A 21,464-nucleotide genomic window follows, 5' to 3' on the forward strand; every position below is an offset into this window, starting at 1 on the left:
CGCTTTATATTCATATAGTTTCCTAGCTATAGTTATACTTATATAGCTCCGGTTAGCTCCTAAGTTAATTATAATAGTAATCTAAATATTTACTAATTCTACCGTAAGGGCTATATAGCGATTATCTAATATAGTCATTTCTCTCAACTCCTGAGACTTTCTAACCCTTAGGTTATTATTATAACTCCTCTACCTCATTAAGTCATCACTTATAAGTTTTTTAGTTAGTGTATATATCGCTCTCTATCCTATTAGTACTTAGTGTTAAAACACTCTTCTAATATCTCAAATACCTTAGGGTATACTAGGATATTTTTAACGTCTAGGTTAATATTATAAATATATCGATACTTTATCTTCGTATCGCACTTTTCCTCATTTAGATAGTAGAAATTATCCGCTATGAAATCTCTATCTACTCTATTATCGACTATTTCTTCGATAATAAATAGCCTATATAGATCTCCTCCGCTATCATTACTATTAGTGAACATTATGTTTAGTATACCTTCTTAGTAATATAAGTATAATTCTCTCCTTTATTAGTATTCTTATTTATTATATATTTAGTCTACCTCTATAAGGTTAGTATAGATTCCTCTAGATATTAGTATATAGAGCCGTCTTAGATTAACGTTCTAGTAATATAAATAATCTCCGTATTACTATTAGTAGTCTTTATCTTTATACGAAAGTCTTTTATAGTAATAGTCTAGATCTTCGCGTTCGTTAATTACCTTTCTATTTCTTAAGGGTCCTAATATCGATAGAATTAGCTTAAGAATAACTCCTTTTTCTCGCTATACTTCTTTAAGTTCGTTTCTTTTAGTAATAATTCTCTTTATAGTCCCTTCTAGAAGTCTTATTTTAACTATTACTAGTTCCATCGGTTAATAGATATATATATCTTCTTTATATTCATACTCTCAGTCCTAATACTATTTTATATTGATTTTCTTAAGTAGTGATTATAGTAACCTAAAAGAGTCATAAACTACGTATTAGTGTAGTATATTGAGGTAATACTTAGTCTCGTAGTTATCTATCTTCTAGAAGTTAGTGGCGATCTCGACATCGTACTTATCACTTTCTAGTACTATATACTATCGGTATATAGTATCTTCCCCTAATATAAGGTTCTCGTCTTATTCTTAGATAATAACGTTATTATTTACGTAACCGTTATAAAGTATGTATATTAGTTAGTAACCTATAAGCGAGTCAATATCGTCATATAATTCTCCTATATTAGTCTACGCCTCTCTAATATACGCGACTACCTAGTAATCCTAGTATCTTTCGTAGGTGTAGACTAGTTATACTATTCTAGTGCCTTCTAGTACTATCATTATATTAAGGCTCTATTCTTATGGTAGTACGATCGGTATCGTAAACGCTTTATCACCTTTTCCTATATATAAATGCATCCCTAGAACGGTATATCCCACCTCTATAGCCTAGTAGATTTCTATTATAATTAAAACTAGTTCATCAGCTAACTACCCTAGATCGAATATAGGGTGGAGGTGCTCCACTTCTAGTCCGTAATTATCTTTATACTAGCATTTTAATAATCTCTAGTAGAGTATGATTATTATTATTTCCTTATTATTATATTTAATCACGATAAATATAGTAAGTTCTTCTAGTTCTAATATACGCATTATCTAGAATCCTTATTCGTTATTAGTATCCTTATAGTCGGCCCTAAATACTTCCTAACGCTTTAGCTTATTAGCTCGTCTTACTACTCTTCTTTATCGTTTTAGAAACTATCCACTCCTAATCTTTTCTAAGTAGTAAGTTATATACCTATCGTCGTAGTACGCTATCTATAATAAGAGCTAATACTATAATTCTTCTTATTGTTCCCGTTCTTCTAAGGTAGCTTCCTCCTTAGGTTTTATATCTTATTTAGATCCACCTATCTCCTTTTGAGATTCCATACCTAGGTAGTCCCTCTATACTATATTACTCTAGCTATTAGCTACCTTCTAAGCTCCCTATGAAGTATTAGCCTTTATTTCTTCATAACCGGCTATACCGTCGTCCATTATATATAGCGTTAGACCGCTCTTATAATCTTTTGTACGGTGTCCGGATTTTCCGTATCTATAATATAGGTTATTTTTCTTACGTTTCTCTCGCTCTAACTATAGTAATCTACGAGACCTATTATTCCTGACCTTAGGTTATCCTCCTTACGCTTTCTAGTGAGTGGAACTACTGCGTTAGATTATGTCTAAGTCCATTAGTTCTCCGTAGTATTATTTATTCTTATAAGTTATACCCCCTATAAAAGTCCCTTTTCTTTCTATCTAGCGTTTATATAACTAGTTATCGGTCTTAATAGAGAGTTCAACGAGCGATTTATACTCGTTAGGATAATCTATCCCTATCCTATCTTTAACTGAATCCTTTAGCCCCTAATAATAGGCTAAGGCGAAAGCTTTATCTTCCTAATCTAGTTTCGAAGTATAGCGTTAGAATATAGCGTAATACTACGTAGCGGATCCTATTTATTTAAGTTGATAGATCCTCTAGGCTACTAACTATTCCTCTCCTAGTATCCTAAAGATCTACTTGATTCTTTCTTCAAAAACTAAGAAGTTTCTAAAGATTTCATTTATCTCTAGACTTCACTACGCTAGTGTAGAGCCGAGGTAATCCCCTATAATAGGTTTAAACTACTCAAACGCTAACCTATAGAGCTAGAGTCCTATAAACAAAACCTTCTTAGCGTAGGTAGGGTATTTAGTACGTTATAAGGTAAATACTACCTTTAACTACATAAGATATATACTAAGTTTACTTCTATCTCTATAGTACTATTTAACCTTAAGGTCGTCCTTCATTTTTCTAGCCTCTATATTATTGATAATTAAAGTAGTAACGCTTATAGTAGAGGTATTAGGTTATTAGGTGAGTCTAGGCTTAGGTGACTTAGGGTTGGAGCTACTAGATATTATCGTTAAGTCCGCTACTATCTAAGTTAGTAGTTAATGTATTATGAGCTACTATATAATACGTAAGGTGTCTATAGGTAAACCTACGATAGTTTACTTAGTAATATAGTAGGGAGGGACGCTATAGCTAAGACTAGAAACTAAGTGTATAGTATATAGACCTATACGTATAGTAGATGATCGTGAGGAACTCGATTTTCTGTAACTATTATTAACTACGAGGAGAACTATGTAGCTAAGTATGGCTATATACTACTTAGGATATATATTTAATATATTACTCTATTAGATATATTAAATATATTAATATGTTTCTGAGCCTATCTAGGTATATTACTCTATTACCCCGCTAGGTTATGCTAATATGTTTACTAAGACACTAGCGTCTGACACGTTCTCCTCGGTTAACCTTCCTCCTTATCTTTCCCCTTAGCCTCCCATATGGTCGGTTCGTAACATCCTTACGTACTTATTCTAGCTCCTTACCTTCCCTTACGTACTTATTCTAACTCCTTACCTTCCCTTACGTATGGTGTCTTAGCTATTAGGACTTTATATCCCTTATACCGTATACATCTTAACTAATTAGGAGATAGTATTTCGCCTATACATTATATAGGTAAATCTTAACTAATTAGGAGATAGTATTTCCTAGCATTAGTCTTAGCGCTAGTTTACTAGAACTAAGCCTTCTCCTAAGTTTAACTTATTATATCACCCCCCTCTCCTTCTATACTTACCTAGGAAGTCTTATACGTATCTAGCGCGGTGGAGTCTTATAGCGCGTCGGCCGGTTCCTACGTTAGTTCAGCGTATCTAGTCTATTTCACTAGGTATTACTTCTAGAATCCTCTTCCTCTTCGTATAACCCTATCTTCTAGGATCGCCTCCACCTCGTATTCTTCATTATCTCTAACTATCACCGGCGTAGGCTAGTTATTATCTATTCTCTATAAGTTAAGAGGGTCTATTAAGGCCGTATAAAGGAGGTCTAAGTGGAAGACATTATGAATACTTAGTAGGGTGTTTAGGCGGTAGCTATAAGATCCTACTACCTCCGTAATAGTATACTTTACATTCTTCTAGTTTAGTTTCTTACTAATATACGTTATTTATATATTTCTTAAGTTAAGCTATATCTTATCGCTAACTTAGAATTACGGTATCTATTATCGCGTTTAATTTGTTCTCTCCTCCTACTCCTACTACGTAATAACTATTAAAGACTATACCTATTCTCTCGCCTCTTAGAGTCGCTACATAATAAAGTCTACTTATTATATAGGTCCTTAAGGAGTCTCCGCTATATAGGGGGGTTCCTATATCTAAAGTAGCTTAACGTAATATCTATATAGTAGGAAGAACGGGCTTACTCCTATAGAGTATACATTATAATTATTAATTACTAGTTCCACTATAGGTAGGAGTTCTATCTAGTTATCCTATTTTCCATTTATAAACGTATAAAGGTACGTTTTAATCGTTTAGTTTATTCGCTTAGTAAATCCGTCTATCTCTGGGTAGTAAGCTATAGATAATCACTATATAATACTTAAGAGTTAATAGATCCTTTTCTATAGTATACTTACGAATTAGGGACCGTAATCTAATATAATTACTAATAGTAGTCTATATTACTAATAGAATGTCTATAGGAAGACTCCTACTACGTCTTTTAACTTAATTATATATAATAGTTTAAGTAAGACTCCTTTCTCTAGTCGATCTATAATAACTATTAGGTTCGTATAGCCCTAACTTTCTAGGAGTTCTATAATAAAATCGACTAATACTTTCTTCTATAGTTAATTAGGGATTAGGAGAGGCTTTAGGAACTCCTATTTCCGTTCCTTCTAGACCTTTATCCGTCTATAAATATTATAGTTCCGTATAAACCTTCGAATATCTTATAGTATATTTAGTTAGAAGAACTACCTTACTATTAAGACTATTATCCCTTCTTAACTTAAGTAACTAGTAACCTTTAAGTTATATACTTATTAAATAATTACTATATAGAGAGCCTCTAATTCCGGTACCTAGCGCTATCCCTAAAATAGTAGTTACTCTTCCTCGTTAAGAGTATATTCTATAATTAATACTTTTAGACCTAGATTAGAGGGGAACGTACGGGCCCCTCTTTATATAGACTTAATAGCTTTCTAATATATCTAGTTATTCTATTAAGCTAATCTCTATTATTCTTTAATTAACGGTCCTTTCGCTAATATTATATTCACTTATAGCGTCTTAGATCCCGTTCCGTCTAGTATCTCTAGCTTAATAAGGCGCACTATACAATACTAAAGTCTTTTATTCTCTTAGTCCTAAGGTATATCCTACTCTCTCTAGGAGAGGGCGTCTACTTAAATATTTTACCTTCTAGAGATATATAAGATTATAAAGTTATACCTTAATAGGATAAGGGACTAACGTATTTATCTCTTAGTAAGTTTTTATATAGACATAAAGTATTTAAGGTTCTTATAGTCGGACTAAATCTCGAATTTCTTAACGCTCCGTAGTTTAGTATCCTATTCCTCTAGATATCGTATAATAGTAAGTATTTCCTTATTATAGATCTCGTAATTACATTTAATTAGGTAATTCTTCTTTAAGAAGAAGATATAGAAGTATATAACTCCCTCGTCGTTAACTTAGAAGAGCGTCCTCTTAATATACTATTTCGACGCATTAACTTCTATAATAGTCTCTCTCTTATAGTTAAATAGGATTAATATTAGAGTTATCGTAAATATCCTTTTTAGTCGTACGAAGGCTTAGTCCGCCTCCGTTATCTATTAAAATATCGTATCCTTCCGTATAAGAGTTATAATAGGAAGTATAATCTTAAAGAAGTCTTATATGAACTTCCTATAGAAGTTTATAAATCTAATAAAGTTTTATACTTCCTTTATTAATTTAGAGGCTTCTTAGTCGAGGATCGCCTTTATCTTCTCTAGATCTATTCGTACGCCTTTCTCTACTTTAATAATGAACCCTAGGTATTTCGTTAACTTAACCTCGAATTTACACTTATCGATATCGATCTATAGTCCTACCTTACGTAGGCGTTTAAGGACCTTCTAGATATAACTCTAGTGCTCTTCTAATAACCTATATAAATAGATTAGGATATCGTTAATATAGACTAAGTAGAAGACGTTAAGGTAGTTACGTAAGGTCTAATTAATGTATTTCTAGAATATACTAAGCGCATTTACTAATCTAAAAGGGGTAATAAGCTATTTATATAGTCTATATCTTATACGGAATACCGTCTTCTATTTATCTCCTTCTATAATGCGAATCTAATAGAATACTATAATAATATTAAGCTTTATATACTATTTAGCTTATCTAATATTCTATAGTATTTCATAGATTAACGGTAGAGGGTACCGATCCTTCCTTATAATCTTATTTAATCCGCGATAGTCTATATAGAATCGTAGTCCTCCCCCTAACTTCCGTATAAAGAGGACTAGCGCTACTATTAGTGAGTTACTTATCTAGATAAACCTCTTATTAAGTAGCTCTATAAGTATCTTCTATAGAATAAGTAGTTCTTCTCTTAATATACTATATAGTAGGCCCTAAGGTACCTTAGAAGTTCTCCTATTGTCCTATATAAGGTCTATTATATAGTCCACCCCCTTCCCTTAGAGCGATAGTAGTTTATCCATTATTATCCTATTAAATACGTTAAGGAAGGAGTATAGGTATTCTAATAGCTTCATATGGAGGTCTATTATCTTTTTAACTATTAGGGCTTTATCGATATTAGCTAGACTAGTAGTGAATACTTATATACTCTTCTACTTATGTCGTTATTATATAAGTAGAGAGAAAGCTACTACGCTTATAAGGCTATAGTTAACCTTTAGGGGGGTCGCCTTTAATTCATTTTATATACGTATCCTCTATAGTCCTAAGTATAGATAGGACTCCTTTAGGTAAAGTCGTACATTATTCCGTTTTATCTAAGGAAGTCCTAATATAATATCGTATAAGGCTAAGCTTAGGATAATATATAGGAAGGTAGTTTCCTTATATCTATTAATATCGATCTCTAATTTAGTCACTTCTAAGATTAATAAGTTCGTTAATTTATTAAATCCTATAATAGGTCGAGAGGGAATCTATATATACTAAAGATTCTATCGAGAAGTAAAATAAGCGTTAATAAGGCTATATAACGAATACCTAGAATCTATAAGTATAGATATAGAATACTCTTTATTCACTATTAAAGGTACTAAGAAAGGTAACTTATTTATTAAGTCTCAAAATCCTCGCTAGGCTTCCTAAATCTTCGTACGCTCTTAACGGTGACTTTTATTAGGAGCTACTTATTTTTTAGATCCTCTTCACCCTCTTCTTCTATAGTTATAGTTATAGTTACCGTACGTCCTACTTAAGGACGTATTACTAAGAGTAGAGAGTATTAGCGTATAAAGTGTTCTCCTAATCCGTATTAAAGATAGCGTCCTACTTCCTTTCGCTTATCTAATATTTCCTTAGATATCTATTAAGTACGCTACGTATATATGATAGCTACGGTAATAGCGTCTAACGGCTTCTACTCTATTATATCTTCCGCTAGAGTAACCTTAATTAGTGTTAATAAGCCCTTTATTATACGGAGCTTATCCCGTCCCTTCTTTCGTTAGAGGTTCTTTAGGTTAGTACTAACGGTATGAAGTAACGTATAGTACTCCTTATAGGACCTAAGGATAAGGGTTACTATAATCGTATTCTATAGCTTATATAATAGATAGTTAGTTAGGAAGGTCTTCTTAATCTAGTTATCCTAGCTAAGACCGCTAGCGTCTAGTATTATATAGTCAAATTTAGCGAGGAACGTACTAAATATCTTTATCCCTTACCGTATAAAGCTAAGTTTCTAAGATACTCGCTTAGTGACTTTATAGTCTTTATACGCTACCTATAGTTATATAAAAAGACCTTAAACTATTATCTAGTCTATTAAAGTAACTACGTCTATCTAGGCGCTAACTTATATAAGGGCTTCTCCTTATAGTCTACTATATATATACTAAAATTATATAATCTCAGTATCCTTATCCTTATCGATACTAAGCTTCGCCTTTATCTACGTAAGCTATAGTCGAAATTCTATCCGCTTTCCGCTAAACTTAGGGAGTTTAGGGAGTTTTCGATGTTTCTAATCTAATAATTTACGTACGGCTATTAGTTCCCATACGTTACTATTCTCCTATAATATTAACTCAGGAGTAGAGGTACTCCCGCTATTCTACTAGTTCTAGAGTAGCTACTCTAGACCTTCTATTCGCTAGTTCTGTATCTAAACTATCTAATATAACTACGCTACTCACTCCGGGGGTGGAGTTAGACCTAATGTAGACGACGAATCTATAATAGGTTGAACCTAGGAGAAGGCTTAGTTCTGGCGAACTAGCGCTAAGACTAACGCTAGGAAATACTGCCTCCTAATTAGTTAAGATTTACCTATATAATATATAGGCGAAATACTACCTCCTAATTAGTTAAGACGTATACGGTATAAGGGATATAAAGTCCTAATAGCTAAGACACCGTACGTAAGGGAAGGTAAGGAGTTAGAATAAGTACGTAAGGGAAGGTAAGGAGCTAGAATAAGTACGTAAGGAAAGGAGTAAGAAGGTGAGGATAATAGTTACCTCCTTACAGTGCGTTAGAGGATATAAGGAGAAAGGAAGGATAGCTATTCCTTCCTTCTCTCTCCTTAGATTTATCCTCCTTATTATTAGATTAGCTAGCTAGTTATAGAACTCTTTCTAAACCCTTACATTAGGATAAATCTCCTATTTCTCGTACCTCCCCCGTACGTATCGATAATAGAAATAGATTTATCGTCTATATTAGGTCTAACTCCACCCCCGGAGTAAGTAGCGTAGTTATATTAGATAGTTTAGATATAGAACTAGTAAATAGAAGGTCTAGAGTAGCTACTCTAGAACTAGTAGAATAGCGGGAGTACCTCTACTCCTAAGTTAATATTATAGGAGAATAGTAACGTACGGGAACTAATAGCTATACGTAAATTATTAGATTAGAAATATTAGAAACTCCCTAAACTCCCTAAGTTTAGTGGAAAGTAGATAGAATTTCGACTATAGTTTACGTAGGTAAAGGCGAAGCTTAGTGTCGATAAGGATAAGGATACTAAGATCGTATAATTTTAGTATATATATAGTAGACTATAAGGAGAAGCCCTTACGTAAGTTAGCGCCTAAGTAGATATAGTCACTTTAATAGACTAGATAACGGTTTAAGGTCTTTTTACGTAACTATAGGTAGCATACAAAGACTATAAAGTCACTAAGTGAGTATCTTAGAAACTCAACTTTATGTAGTAAGGGATAAAGACATTTAGTACGTTTCTCGCTAAATTCGACCGTATAATACTAGACGCTAGCGGTCTTAGTTAGGATAACTAGGTTAAGAAGACCTTCCTAGCTAACTATCTATTATATAAGCTATAGAATGTAATTATAGTAATCCCTATCCCTAGGTCCTATAAGGAGTACTATACGTTACTTTATACCGTTAGTACTAACCTAGAGAACCTCTAACGAAAGAAGGGATAGGATAAGCCCCGTACGATAAAGGACTTATTAACGCTAATTGAGGTTACTCTAGTGGAAGATATAATGGAGTAGGAGCCATTAGACGCTACTACTATAACTATTATATATACGTAACGTACTTAATAGGTATCTAAGGAAATATTAGATAAGCGAAAGGAAGTAGGACGCTATCTTTAATACGGATTAGGAGAATACTTCGTATACTAATACTCCCTACTCCTAGTAATACGTCCTTAAGTAGGACGTACGGTAACTACGGCTATAACTATAGAAGAAGAGGGTAAAGAGGATCTAAAAAATAAGTAGCTCCTAATAAAAGTCGCCGTTAGGAGCGTATAAAGATTTAGGAAGCCTAACGAGGATTTTAAGACTTAATAGATAAGTTATCTTTCTTAGTACCTTTAATAGTGAATAAAGAGTATTCTATATCTATACTTATAGATTCTAGGTGTTCATTATACGGCCTTATTAACGCTTATTTTACTTCTTAATAGAATCTTTAGTATATATAGATTTCTCCTTAACCTATTATAAGATTTAACGAATTAACGAACTTATTAATCTTAAAAGTAGCTAAATTAGAGATTAATATTAATAGATATAAGGAAACTACCTTCCTATATATCGTCCTAAGCTTAGCCTTATATAATATTATATTAGGACTTCCTTAGATAAAACGGAATAATATATAACTTTACCTAAAGGAGTCCTATCTATATCTAGGACTATAGAGGATACGCATATAAAACGAATTAAAGGTGACCCCCCTAAAGGTTAACTATAGTCTTATAAGTACGGTAGCTTTCTCTCTACTTACGCAATAATAATATAAGTAGAAGAGTATATAAGTGTTCGCTATTAGTCTAGCTAATATTAATAAAGTCCTAGTAGTTAAAAAGATAATAGACCCCCGTACGAAGCTACTAGAATACCTATACCCCTTCCTTAACGTATTTAATAGGATAATAGTGGATAAACTACCGCTACTCTAAGGGAAGAGGGTAGACTATATAATAGACCTTATATAGGATAATAGGAGGACTCTTAAGGTACCTTAGGGCTCGCTATATAGTATATTAAGAGAAGAACTACTTATTCTATAGAAGATACTTATAGAGCTACTTAATAAGGGGTTTATCTAGGTAAGTAACTCGCTAACGGTAATACCCGTCCTCTTTATATAGAAGCTAGGGGGAGGACTATAATTCTATATAGACTATCGTAGATTAAATAAGATTATAAGGAAGGATCGGTACTCTCTACCGTTAATCTATAAAATACTATAGAATATTAGACGAGCTAAATAGTATATAAAGCTTAATATTATCGTAGTATTCTACTAGATTTACATTATAGAAGGAGACGAATAGAAGACGGTATTTCGTACGAGATACGGACTATATAAATAGCTTATTACCCCTTTTAGATTAGTGAACGCGCTTAGTATATTCTAGAAATATATTAATTAGACCTTACGCGACTACCTTAACGTCTTCTACTTAGCCTATATTAATAATATCCTAATCTATTTATATAGGTTATTAGAAGAGTACTAGAGTTATGTCTAGAAGGTCCTTAAACGCCTACGTAAGGTAGGACTACGGATTAATATCGATAAGTGCGAATTTAAGGTTAAGTTAACGAAATATTTAGGGTTTATTATTAAAGTAGAGAAAGACGTATAAATAGATCTAGAGAAGGTAAAGGTAATCCTCGACTAGAAAGTCTCTAAATTAATAAAGGGAATATAAAGCTTTATTAGATTTACGAACTTCTATAGGAAGTTTATACGAGACTTCTCTAAGATTATACTTCCTATTATAACTCTCGTATAGAAGGATATAACGTTTTAATAGATAATAGAGATAGACTAAGCCTTTATATAGCTAAAAAGGATATTTATAACGGCCCTAATATTAATCCTATTTAACTATAAGAGAGAGACTATTATAGAAGTTAATGCGTTAAAATAGTGTATTAGGGGGACGCTCTTCTAAGTTAACGATAAGGGAGTTATATACCTCTATATCTTCTTCTTAAAGAAGAATTATCTAGTCGAATATAACTATAAGATCTATAATAAGGAAATACTCGCTATTATACGATATCTAGAGGAATAGAATGCCGAACTATAGAGCGTTAAGAAATTCGAGATTTAGTCTAACTATAAGAACCTTAAATACTTTATATCTATATAAAAACTCACTAAGAGATAAATACGTTAGTCCCTTATCCTATTAAGGTATAACTTTACAATCTTATACGTCCTTAGAAGGTAAAATATTCGAGCGGACGCCCTCTCCTAGAGAGAGTAGGATATACCTTAGGACTAAGAGGATAAAAGACTTTAGTATTATATAGTATACCTTATTAAGCTAGAGATACTAGACGGAATAGGATCTAAGGCGCTATAAGTAAATACGATATCGATAGAAGGACCGTCGATTAAAGAATAATAGAGATTAGCTTAATAGAATAACTAGATATATTAGGAGACTATTAAGTCTATATAAAGAGGAGCCTATACGTTCCCCTTTAGTCTAGATCTAAAAGTATTAATTATAGAATATACTCTTAATAAGGAAGAGTAACTATTATTTTAGGGATAACGCTAGGTACCGGAATTAGAGGCTCTCTATACGGTAATTATTTAATAGATATATAACTTAAAGGTTATTAGTTACTTAGGTTAAGAAGGGACGGTAGCCTTAATAGTAAGGTAGTTCTTCTAGCTAAATATACTATAAGATATTCGAAGATTTATATAGAACTATAACGTCTATAGACGAATAAAGACCTAGAAGGAATAGAAATAGGGGTTCCTAAAGCCTCTCCCGATCTCCGATCGACTATAGAAAGAAGTATTAGTTAATTTTATTATGGAACTCCTAGAGAGTTAGGGCTATACGAACCTAATAGTTATTATAGATTAACTAGAGAAAGGAGTCTTACTTAAACCGTTATGTATGATTAAGTTAAAAGACGTAGTAGGAGTCTTCCTACGGACGTTCTATTAGTAATATAGACTACTATCGGTAATTATATTAGATTACGGCCCCTAATTTATAAGTATACTATAGAAAAGGGTCTATTAACTCTTAGGTATTATATAGTAACTATCTATAGTTTATTACCCGGAGATAGATAGGTCTACTAAGCGAATAAACTAAACGGTCGAAATGTACCTTCGTACGTTTATAAATGGAAAATAAGATAACTAGGTAGAACTCCTACTTATAGCGAAACTAGTAATTAATAATCGTGACGTATACTCTATAGAAGTAAGCCTATTCTTCCTACTATATAAGTATTATATTAAGCTACTTTAAATATAAGAATCCCCCTATATAGCGGAGACTCCTCGAGAGCCTATATAATAAGTAGACTTTATTATATAGCGACTCTAAGAGGTGAGAGAATAGGCGTAGTCTTTAATAACTATCGCGTAGTAGGAGTAGAAGGAGAGAACGAATTAAACGTAATAATAGATACCGTAATTCTAAGTTAGTAATAAGGTATGACTTAACTTAAGAAACGTATAAACGACGCGTATTAGTAAGAAACTAGACTAGAAGAATGCGAAGTATACCGTTACGGAGGTAGTGGGATCTTATAGCTACCGCCTAAATACCCCGCCGGGCATTCATAATGTCTTCTACTTAGACCTCCTTCGTACGGCCTTAATAGACCCTCTCGACTCGTAGAGAACGGACGATAACTAGCCTACGCTAGTGATAGTTGGAGACGATAAAGAATACGAGGTGGAGGCGATCCTAGAAGATAGAGTCGTACGAAGAGGAAGAGGATCCTAGAAGTAATACCTGATGAAATAGACTAGATACGCCGAACTAACGTAGGAACCGGCCGACGCACTATAAGACTCTACCGCGCTAGATACGTACGAGGCTTCCTAGGTAAGTATAGAAGGAGGGGGGGTTGATGTGATAGGTTAAACCTAGGAGAAGGCTCGGTTCTGGCGAACTAGCGCTAAGACTAACGCTAGGAAATACTATCTCCTAATTAGTCAAGATTTACCTATATAATGTATAGGTAAAATACTACCTCCTAATTAGTCAAGATATATACGATATAAGGGATATAAAGTCCTAATAGCTAAGATATCGTACGTAAGGGAAGGTAAGGAGTTAGAATAAGTACGTAAGGGAAGGTAAGGAGCTAGAATAAGTACGTAAGGAAAGGAGTAAGGAGGTGAGGATAATAGTTACCTCCTTACGGCGCGTTAGAGGATATAAGGAGAAAGGAAGGATAGTCATTCCTTCCTTCTCTCTCCTTAGATTTATCCTCCTTATTACTAGGTTAGCTAGCTAGTTGTAGAACTCTTTCTAAACCCTCACAGAATCCATTTCCATTATCGATATATACGGGGGAGGTATAAGAAATGGGAGATTTATCCTAATGTAAGGGTTTAGAAAGAGTTCTATAACTAGCTAGCTAACCTAGTAATAAGGAGGATAAATCTGAGGAGAGAGAAGGAAGGAATAGCTATCCTTCCTTTCTCCTTATATCCTCTAACGCGCCGTAAGGAGGTAACTATTATCCTCACCTTCTTACTCCTTTCCTTACGTACTTATTCTAGCTCCTTACCTTCCCTTACGTACTTATTCTAACTCCTTACCTTCCCTTATGTACGATGTCTTAGCTATTAGGACTTTATATCCCTTACACTATATGCGTCTTAACTAATCAGGAGGCAGCATTTCGCCTGTACATTGTATAGGTAAATCTTGACTAATCAGGAGGCAGTATTTCCTAGCGTTGGTCTTGGCGCTGGTTCGCCAGAACCGAGCCTTCTCCTGGGTTCAACCCATCACACTTAGCGCTTCCTAGGATAGCTTAACTAGTCCCAGGGAAGGCCTGGCAGGCCGTGACAGCTAACCTCCGCCTTAATAGTCGTTTCTAGATGATTTCTAAGCCCGAAATCCCTAAAATTAGTAGGGTTTTATTTATGTGGGAAAATGACTAACGCTAGAGCTGATAGGTGGAGATCTTGCCGATTAAAGTTTCTAGTTAGCTAAAGGATAAAGATAGTATAGGGTAGAAGTAACAATAACAAGTGAACTGGGGCGAGGCTTCTAGCCATAGGCGCCAACTCGTACGGCGGTAGGTAACAGGCACGTTCACATCTTGTCAAGCAGTTGATTGATTGTGTTGTTGTCTATCTGAGAAAAAAGAATAACAAAGGAAAGACCACCAAGCTAAAGTGGTACCCTCAAACTGACCAATCAGAGAGTGGCAACGTTTGCCTGTACACTGTACAGCCAAAAGTCGACCAATCACCTTGTTCGTCCGCCTTGCATCTCAGGTCCTCTTCAAACCTTTCCCATTACACTAGTTACCTATAAGTTAATTTTGATCTTAAAATAAATAAACCATTATTTTTCGTCTGCTTTTAACTATAGATACTAGCCCTAGACATTTGTCGAGTCCCTATAAAGAGACCTATATCGTATAGATGCTATCGCGGATTGACTGTCCTTGACGAAGCCTTAGAGGAACCCTTACTCATCACCCTTGTTCTTGATGTATTAGATGAGTGCAAAGACCGAGAGACTGGTCGAGCTTTCGATGGTGTATTTCGCATTCCAGTCGCTGCTCGTGTTTTCCAGGAAGCAGTGTGAGGACTCGGAAGCAGCCGGGCTGGTCCGCGTCTTTGGGGAGAGGTTGGTAGACGTATCGTCCTGATCTTGTTGGTGTTACAGCGTCGTTGTTCTCCATGGGAACACGACTTCGAGCACTGAGAGCAGTGTTTGAAGCAATCAAGAGTCCGCTCCATGATGCTCGCACTTGTCTCTACTTGAATCTCTTTTGGTGGCTGTCCGGTAAATGGCCTGGCGAGCCTTGGCAACTTCACAGCTGCCTTGCGTGTGGGTGGCTGTGTTTTGAGACCCCAATCCTCATGTTCAGCGCTGCGGGATTGCACCTCAATGTGGCGAAAAGGCGCCATGATCTGAAGCTTTGTCATATGCATGAGTTCCAAATCGTAGGCGTCAAGTAAAGGTCACGGTGTGGCACGGAGAAGCCGGAGCCAGGTGAGGCTTGGAGACACTTTCTGGACGAGACATCGCAAGTGAATTAGATCACAAGACTTCAACGAGGTGCACAGTCACTCCTCTCGACTGGTGTGCATTTGAGAGATATGTGCTGCTATCTGTATGTGGTACAAGTTCTCATCGAACGAGGCAGATAGGAGACATGGATTTTGTACCTTCAAGTTCGCGTCTATTCCTTCTATCTGTACCTGTTGCACCACTCCTATTTATTCAAACTCACCTCAGCGGTCAAGTTCAGCGAGTTTGATTTGTTTGTGCCAGAAGTTCTCGCATATTCAGTCCCTCTTGACTTCAAGAAAGCCAACCTCCATCAACTGAGGCAAGAAAGTCAGCCTCGATCATGTAGGAATGAAATTTGGCAGTGTACCTCTGTAGACTGATCCGGTCACAAACGATGCATCATCGCTCAGGAGGAAGGCAATGATGTTAGCAGGCTCATGTGGATCTGCTTGCCTGTCCAAAGCTTGCTGGTTTGTCCCTAGTCTTTGGCCTGAGGCTTTTTGGAGGCCTTCCACCAACGGTGTTTGGATAATTCCTAGATGGCAGGGATTAATGACAGTTTCGCAGGATCCGCGGTATCTCACCTGGGGCAATGGCATTGACTCTGATGTTCTTAGGGCCCACCTCTCGAGCGGCAGTTTTCGTCAAGCCAACGACCGCATGCTTTGAAGCCACATAGGCGCAAGCTCCACTGCCTCCGCTCAAACCACCAACACTGGCAACATTGACCTGCGTGGGAAAAGAAGGAATTTGATTAGAGGACGTCAAACACACAGCTGGGTTTTGTGGAAGTTTCTCACAATTGATGCTCCTTCCGTCATGTTTTTCAGTTGTGCTCGCATGCACAGGAAGACGCCTTTTGCGTTGATGTCTGGTCAAGTTTGTTGTTAGTATTTGGTGAATACTGCAAAGGAAAGAAAGAATTCAAGAGGAAGGGTAGCCCAACTCATGATCAAATCCCAGTGGTCCTCAGTCGTCTCGATGAACGGAGCGGACTTCAACGCCAGGCCTGCAACATTGGCGGCGCCATCGAGCTTTCCAAACCGCTGTACAATGTCCTTGATCCACCCCTCGACCTGTTCATTTGAAGTCACATCCACCTTGGAAGCGATATGCTTGTCACCGGGGAGGGACGCCGCAGCAGATTCCACCGCATCTTTGTTGATATCTCCCAAGGCCACAATCGCACCTCGTGTGGCCAGGACTTGTGCTGTGGCAAGACCAATCCCACTGGCCGCGCCGGTGACAGCGATCTACAGTGCGAGTTCAGTGGCGGGCCTTTTTTTGGAACGATGATGGGTGGATTATTGCACTCACTACTTTTCCTTGCAAGGAAGCCATTATCTGCGACTGATCTCTGAAGACTGCAACCTACTCCCACTAGGTCTTGATGCAATAAAGTAGAGTTCCAAGCCCGCAGAGGCTCAAGTCGTCAGCCTTCCGCCTCGTATTCCACCATAAGACAAAGATTCGACTGCAATTGGAGCTCCAAGATTTAAAGGGTGGAGAGCCTCACCTCGGGTTGTCATACCAAACATCCAGCTTGAAGTATCGTAATTGAGCACCGTGTACGGGTCGCTTTGATCAAGGTTCGCCTTAGGCTAGCCTTCAGGGTCTGGATGCGCTTGCATAGCTCCTCAAGCTTCCTAAATAGCTACCCAGCGGTGGTATGGAGTGCCACTGCGGCGGAAGGTCAGTTCCGCTTAGATTACTCGGTATTTCTTTAATGGCGCGCCCCCTCGGCCCCTGGCCCTTACCTAAGCTACCCTAAAAATGTGGGAGTGTCAGGTGAGGGGTATCCCACATCCAGCTCCTCGGCGCCCCCGCAAGTGCCTAGGCGAATCTCTTTTCCGCCTGTCCTGCTCACTTCTCACGCCGACCTCCTTTGAACACCGGAAGATAAGTGTCGCTCGCCTGAAGATAGCCAACGCTCTCTCGCGGCCCTGAGATTCCCTTCTGTATTGCTTCTCGACCCACCCTTGCCTGCAACATGAGTAACCGCAGTGCTGGTGCTCATGCTCGGGTCTCTGCTGCCTGTAGTGCCTGTCGCAATCGACGCACAAAGGTGGGTTAACCGTGGCTGCCAGATTGTTGCTTTGCTCATTGGGGCTGACGGGTATCGTGATCCAGTGCACTACGGATGCTGGTCAAACGTCCTGCAACTACTGTCGGAGCAAGGGCCATGAGTGCACCTTTCAGAGGTCTGACGAGAGGAAGAGGTAGATACCCCCCAATTTGCTCCAGCCATGTGGATGGTGCCCCTGACGATTGGAGGCCCAAATCCAAGGTGTATCTGAACTCGCTGCTTGAAAACATCGAATCCCTTGAGCACCGGATACGAGAAGCCGGTTTGGAACCTCCTCAGCTTCCTCAAAAGGTCACTCGAACGCAGCCATCTCTGCAATACGCACGCCCCACGCATTCTTCATCAGAAGTACCACCCTTGGAGGCAGCAACCTCGGAAAATCATTCTGACACTGCGCGCTCGCCAAATGCATGGCCGTTAATCTTCTCAGACAACCATGCTCACGAGTCACCTGCATCAGCAGACGCAGTGTTGATATCGCATAGGTCACCGGGCAGCACAAGTGGGCTTAACCTCTCCAAACCTAACAATACGGTTCGTCCACGAAGTGCTTCCAATCCTCCGAGGTTAAGCAATAGGAAGAGCACAGTATGGAATCTGATCTATGGAAACGACCGACTTATCTACGACAAGAGAACAGGTCGCGTCAGCTATCTCAGCGCATCCACTTCCTACAAGATCTTTATCAAGGACCACGCTGCCCTCGAGTCCACGCATTTAGACAAGCAGTCCTACCGCATCCTCGCCGATATTCCCGCAGACCTGGAGAGTTATCTGATGGATCTTTTTTGGAACCAATACAATAACACGCTGCGCGTTGTGGACCAAGTTAAGTTCAAAGGCGACCAGAGCAGTGGGGGTACCACATACTATTCAGGACTGCTTCACCTCGTATGCTTGGCTATGGGTTTTCACTACGCGGACAAGACCCGGCCTGGAATGCAACAAATCACAGCCGAGGACAAGCAGAGTGTCTTCTGGCGCGAAGCGAAATACATGTTGGATCGCGAGCTCAACGATCCTGGAGGGCTCACGACTATCCAGGCCATGTTGATCTTGAGCGACCTCGAATGTGCGTGTGGTCGGGACGACTCGGCCGCTTTGTACATCACCATCTCATGTCACCTCGCCTTCCAATTCGGGCTCAACATAGATTGTTCAAGCCTGAATTTGCCCGAGTCGAAAACGAAGTTTCGGAAGGATGTATTACGTTCGTGCATAATATACGACCAGGCCTGGGCTTTGCACCTGGGAAGACCAACCAATATCAAACTCGCTGACGTGGCGAGCCCTTGCTTAAACACCCGCAGCTCGAATTCCGGCGAGTCTGCACTTCGTCCACCACATGCTATTGCCAGTGAGTCCACTTCGTCAGAAGACTTCCTCATCGAACAGATACTCGATGCCTTACTGGAACTTTCGGAGCTCAGTTCTAAAATTCAGGGACTGGCACAACCAATGCTCAGTCCTGACGCGGTCGGAGATGAGGGCAGGTTGGTCGACGTTGCCATGTTGGACAACAAGTTGAAATCTTGGTACAGCTCGCTGCCTCCACGGCTGACCTGGACTCCGGAAAATGTCCAAGACGCACCACGGGCGTTCTTCTTGATTCAGTAAGTCATCCTGGTTTGGAAATCTCCCTTCGCTGTCCGCCCCTGGGTCCACGCAGCCAATGTTACTCTGTCCACGTCTAACACTTCGTACAGTCAACAGTACCACGTGTCTCAACTCGTTCTCTATGGTCCTTACGGGAGGTACGAGGACGCCGTAGGAGTAGAGCCTGCCAAGTCACCTGGCGCCGCAGAGAAATCCTCCGAGACCAGCGAATCCAATTGGATGCGCGACATGGCCCGATCCATTACGATGAAGGCCGCGATGAACATCGTCCGTGGCTTCACGAGCTACCGTCAAAAATTCGGCACGTGCCAAACAAACGTGTTCGCTCTTCAACAAGCCGGCACTGCGTTCTTGGCTCTGATGTGCAGTACCAAAGCCAGCACCGAGAGGGAGAAGCGGATCCTGGGCTTACAGCATCTGTACTGGCTGATGGAGCAGCTGCGAGAAATGTCTCACATTTGCTACCCGGCGCAGATAATGTGCCGTGTCATCAAGCACGAGATGGAACAACTTGGACTCGACTTTGCAGAGCTGCCAGCACCACCATATACTCAAGGGTATAACGCAACCGCGTTGTCGACGACTGCTGATCGAGGCACAAAATCTCCACCATCCTCATCCTTTGACGCAGGCCCTACGAGGAAACGACCTCGTCTCTCCATGGGACAAGATGATCCCGCCGCCACCATTACAGTACTCCCTCACTCTAGTCTGACCCAGAACATGCCCTCCCCCAGCAATCCATCACTGAATCAGTTTCGTGACATTGGGCAGAAACCTACATCTCCGTCCTCGCTCAACGTCCTTGACGGTCGACCTTCTGGAACGTCTCCTGGTGACCGATTTGGGTCGATGATGAACATAGCAGATCCAGTTCTGGACCTTGGCACGACAGTCCCAAATTTACCGCCGGACTACTCACAAACGCCGCCGCTGTTCGATTTTCAAGGCCACAACATGATTGGCAACGATTTCCTTGACTTGTTTCTTCCAAATTCGCGTTTCCTCGATGCACTCGACCCTCATTCGAAGCTTCTTCCAGGCGTAAGACACTTTGGATAGCTGCAAGGCTCTCTGAGGAATTTGAAGACACGGGACTATTGTAATGGAGTCACTAAGAACATAAGTCTCAAAACGTTGGCCTGCTCTGCTACTTTTCAGTCTCGAATGTTCCACGTTCTTTTTTTCGGTGTTGAATTTTCCACCTCTTCTGCATGCGTGGTTTCCTCAATGTTCTTCCGCTCCCCCAACTGCGTGCCCAGAGCCTGCGCAGCAGCGGTCTCCACCCCAACACACACATACCCTTCAAACTTTCGAGCCGGCAATCTCGCCTCGATCATCTCATGGATTTCCTCCAGAGTTCGATCTTTGGTCTCCGGTAAGAAGAGCCACGTCAACATGGCACAGACCATATTCGACCCGAACCAGATGTAGCCATACTTTGGACCCCAGTCGAAACTGGCAGGATTAATGAAATAAGGCGCCGAGAATGTCCCCGCCCAGTTTCCTAGGAAGTTGATAGCCGCAGCAGGGCCGAAGGTGAATGCTCGAAGCTGGTTGTTGGCGTATTCGCCGCCTAATAGCCAGGCGTAGGCGCTAGGAACGAAATGGGTTAATTCGAAAGTGAAAGGCTGTAAAGGGCAAAACAACTTACAGTATGCCACGAAGAATAGCTCGAACAAACAGATAAAAGCGACCACAACCTTGGGCAACGACTTGGTGTTTGGTTCGACCGTCCACACTATGGCTAGAATGAGTTGGCAGAGACCACAGCCTATCGTGCCCGCGAGCATAAGTGTGTGACAGCCAATTCTTCGAACGAAGAGTAGGCTGAGTAGTACAACAATCAAGCCGACCGCCTCGACCAAGATGCTGTAAGCCAGGGGATTGTCAACGCCGGAAAACTCCAAGAAGTAGACCGTGTAGATGTTAATACAGCTCGATCTGTTGAGATAGACTTGTTAGCGAAGTACTTATAGCTGTAGGTAAAATGTCAACACAGGGCGAGACAAACCCGTTAGCTGCATGGAAAGACACAACAGATATCGAGAGGAGAGTACGTCGGAGGTTAGTGCCACGCCAAATCTCCCGGAACAATGCGTTCTTACTA

At 39.1% G+C, this 21,464-nt stretch overlaps 2 protein-coding genes across 2 annotated transcripts; one reads left to right on the forward strand and one right to left on the reverse strand.

Annotated features, from left to right (window-relative positions):
* Positions 1-15,815: 15,815 nt before the first annotated feature.
* Positions 15,816-17,101, reverse strand: PV07_10554 (uncharacterized protein). Its single transcript, XM_016397892.1, has 6 exons — positions 16,969-17,101; positions 16,598-16,904; positions 16,452-16,522; positions 16,236-16,380; positions 16,019-16,186; positions 15,816-15,965 (listed from the first exon to the last, which is right to left on the reverse strand). The coding sequence occupies exons 1-6, from the start codon at positions 16,990-16,992 to the stop codon at positions 15,943-15,945; spliced, it is 738 nt and encodes a 245-aa protein (XP_016245083.1). The 5' UTR covers positions 16,993-17,101; the 3' UTR covers positions 15,816-15,942.
* Positions 17,102-17,552: 451 nt separating this feature from the next.
* PV07_10555 (uncharacterized protein) lies at positions 17,553-20,445 on the forward strand. Its single transcript, XM_016397893.1, has 4 exons — positions 17,553-17,716; positions 17,782-17,870; positions 17,926-19,350; positions 19,444-20,445. Exons 1-4 carry the CDS (start codon positions 17,642-17,644, stop codon positions 20,414-20,416), a joined length of 2,562 nt encoding a protein of 853 aa, XP_016245084.1. The 5' UTR covers positions 17,553-17,641; the 3' UTR covers positions 20,417-20,445.
* Positions 20,446-21,464: the final 1,019 nt, after the last annotated feature.

Source organism: Cladophialophora immunda (assembly GCF_000835495.1).
Source record: "Cladophialophora immunda strain CBS 83496 unplaced genomic scaffold supercont1.6, whole genome shotgun sequence".
Lineage (NCBI taxonomy): Eukaryota > Fungi > Ascomycota > Eurotiomycetes > Chaetothyriales > Herpotrichiellaceae > Cladophialophora > Cladophialophora immunda.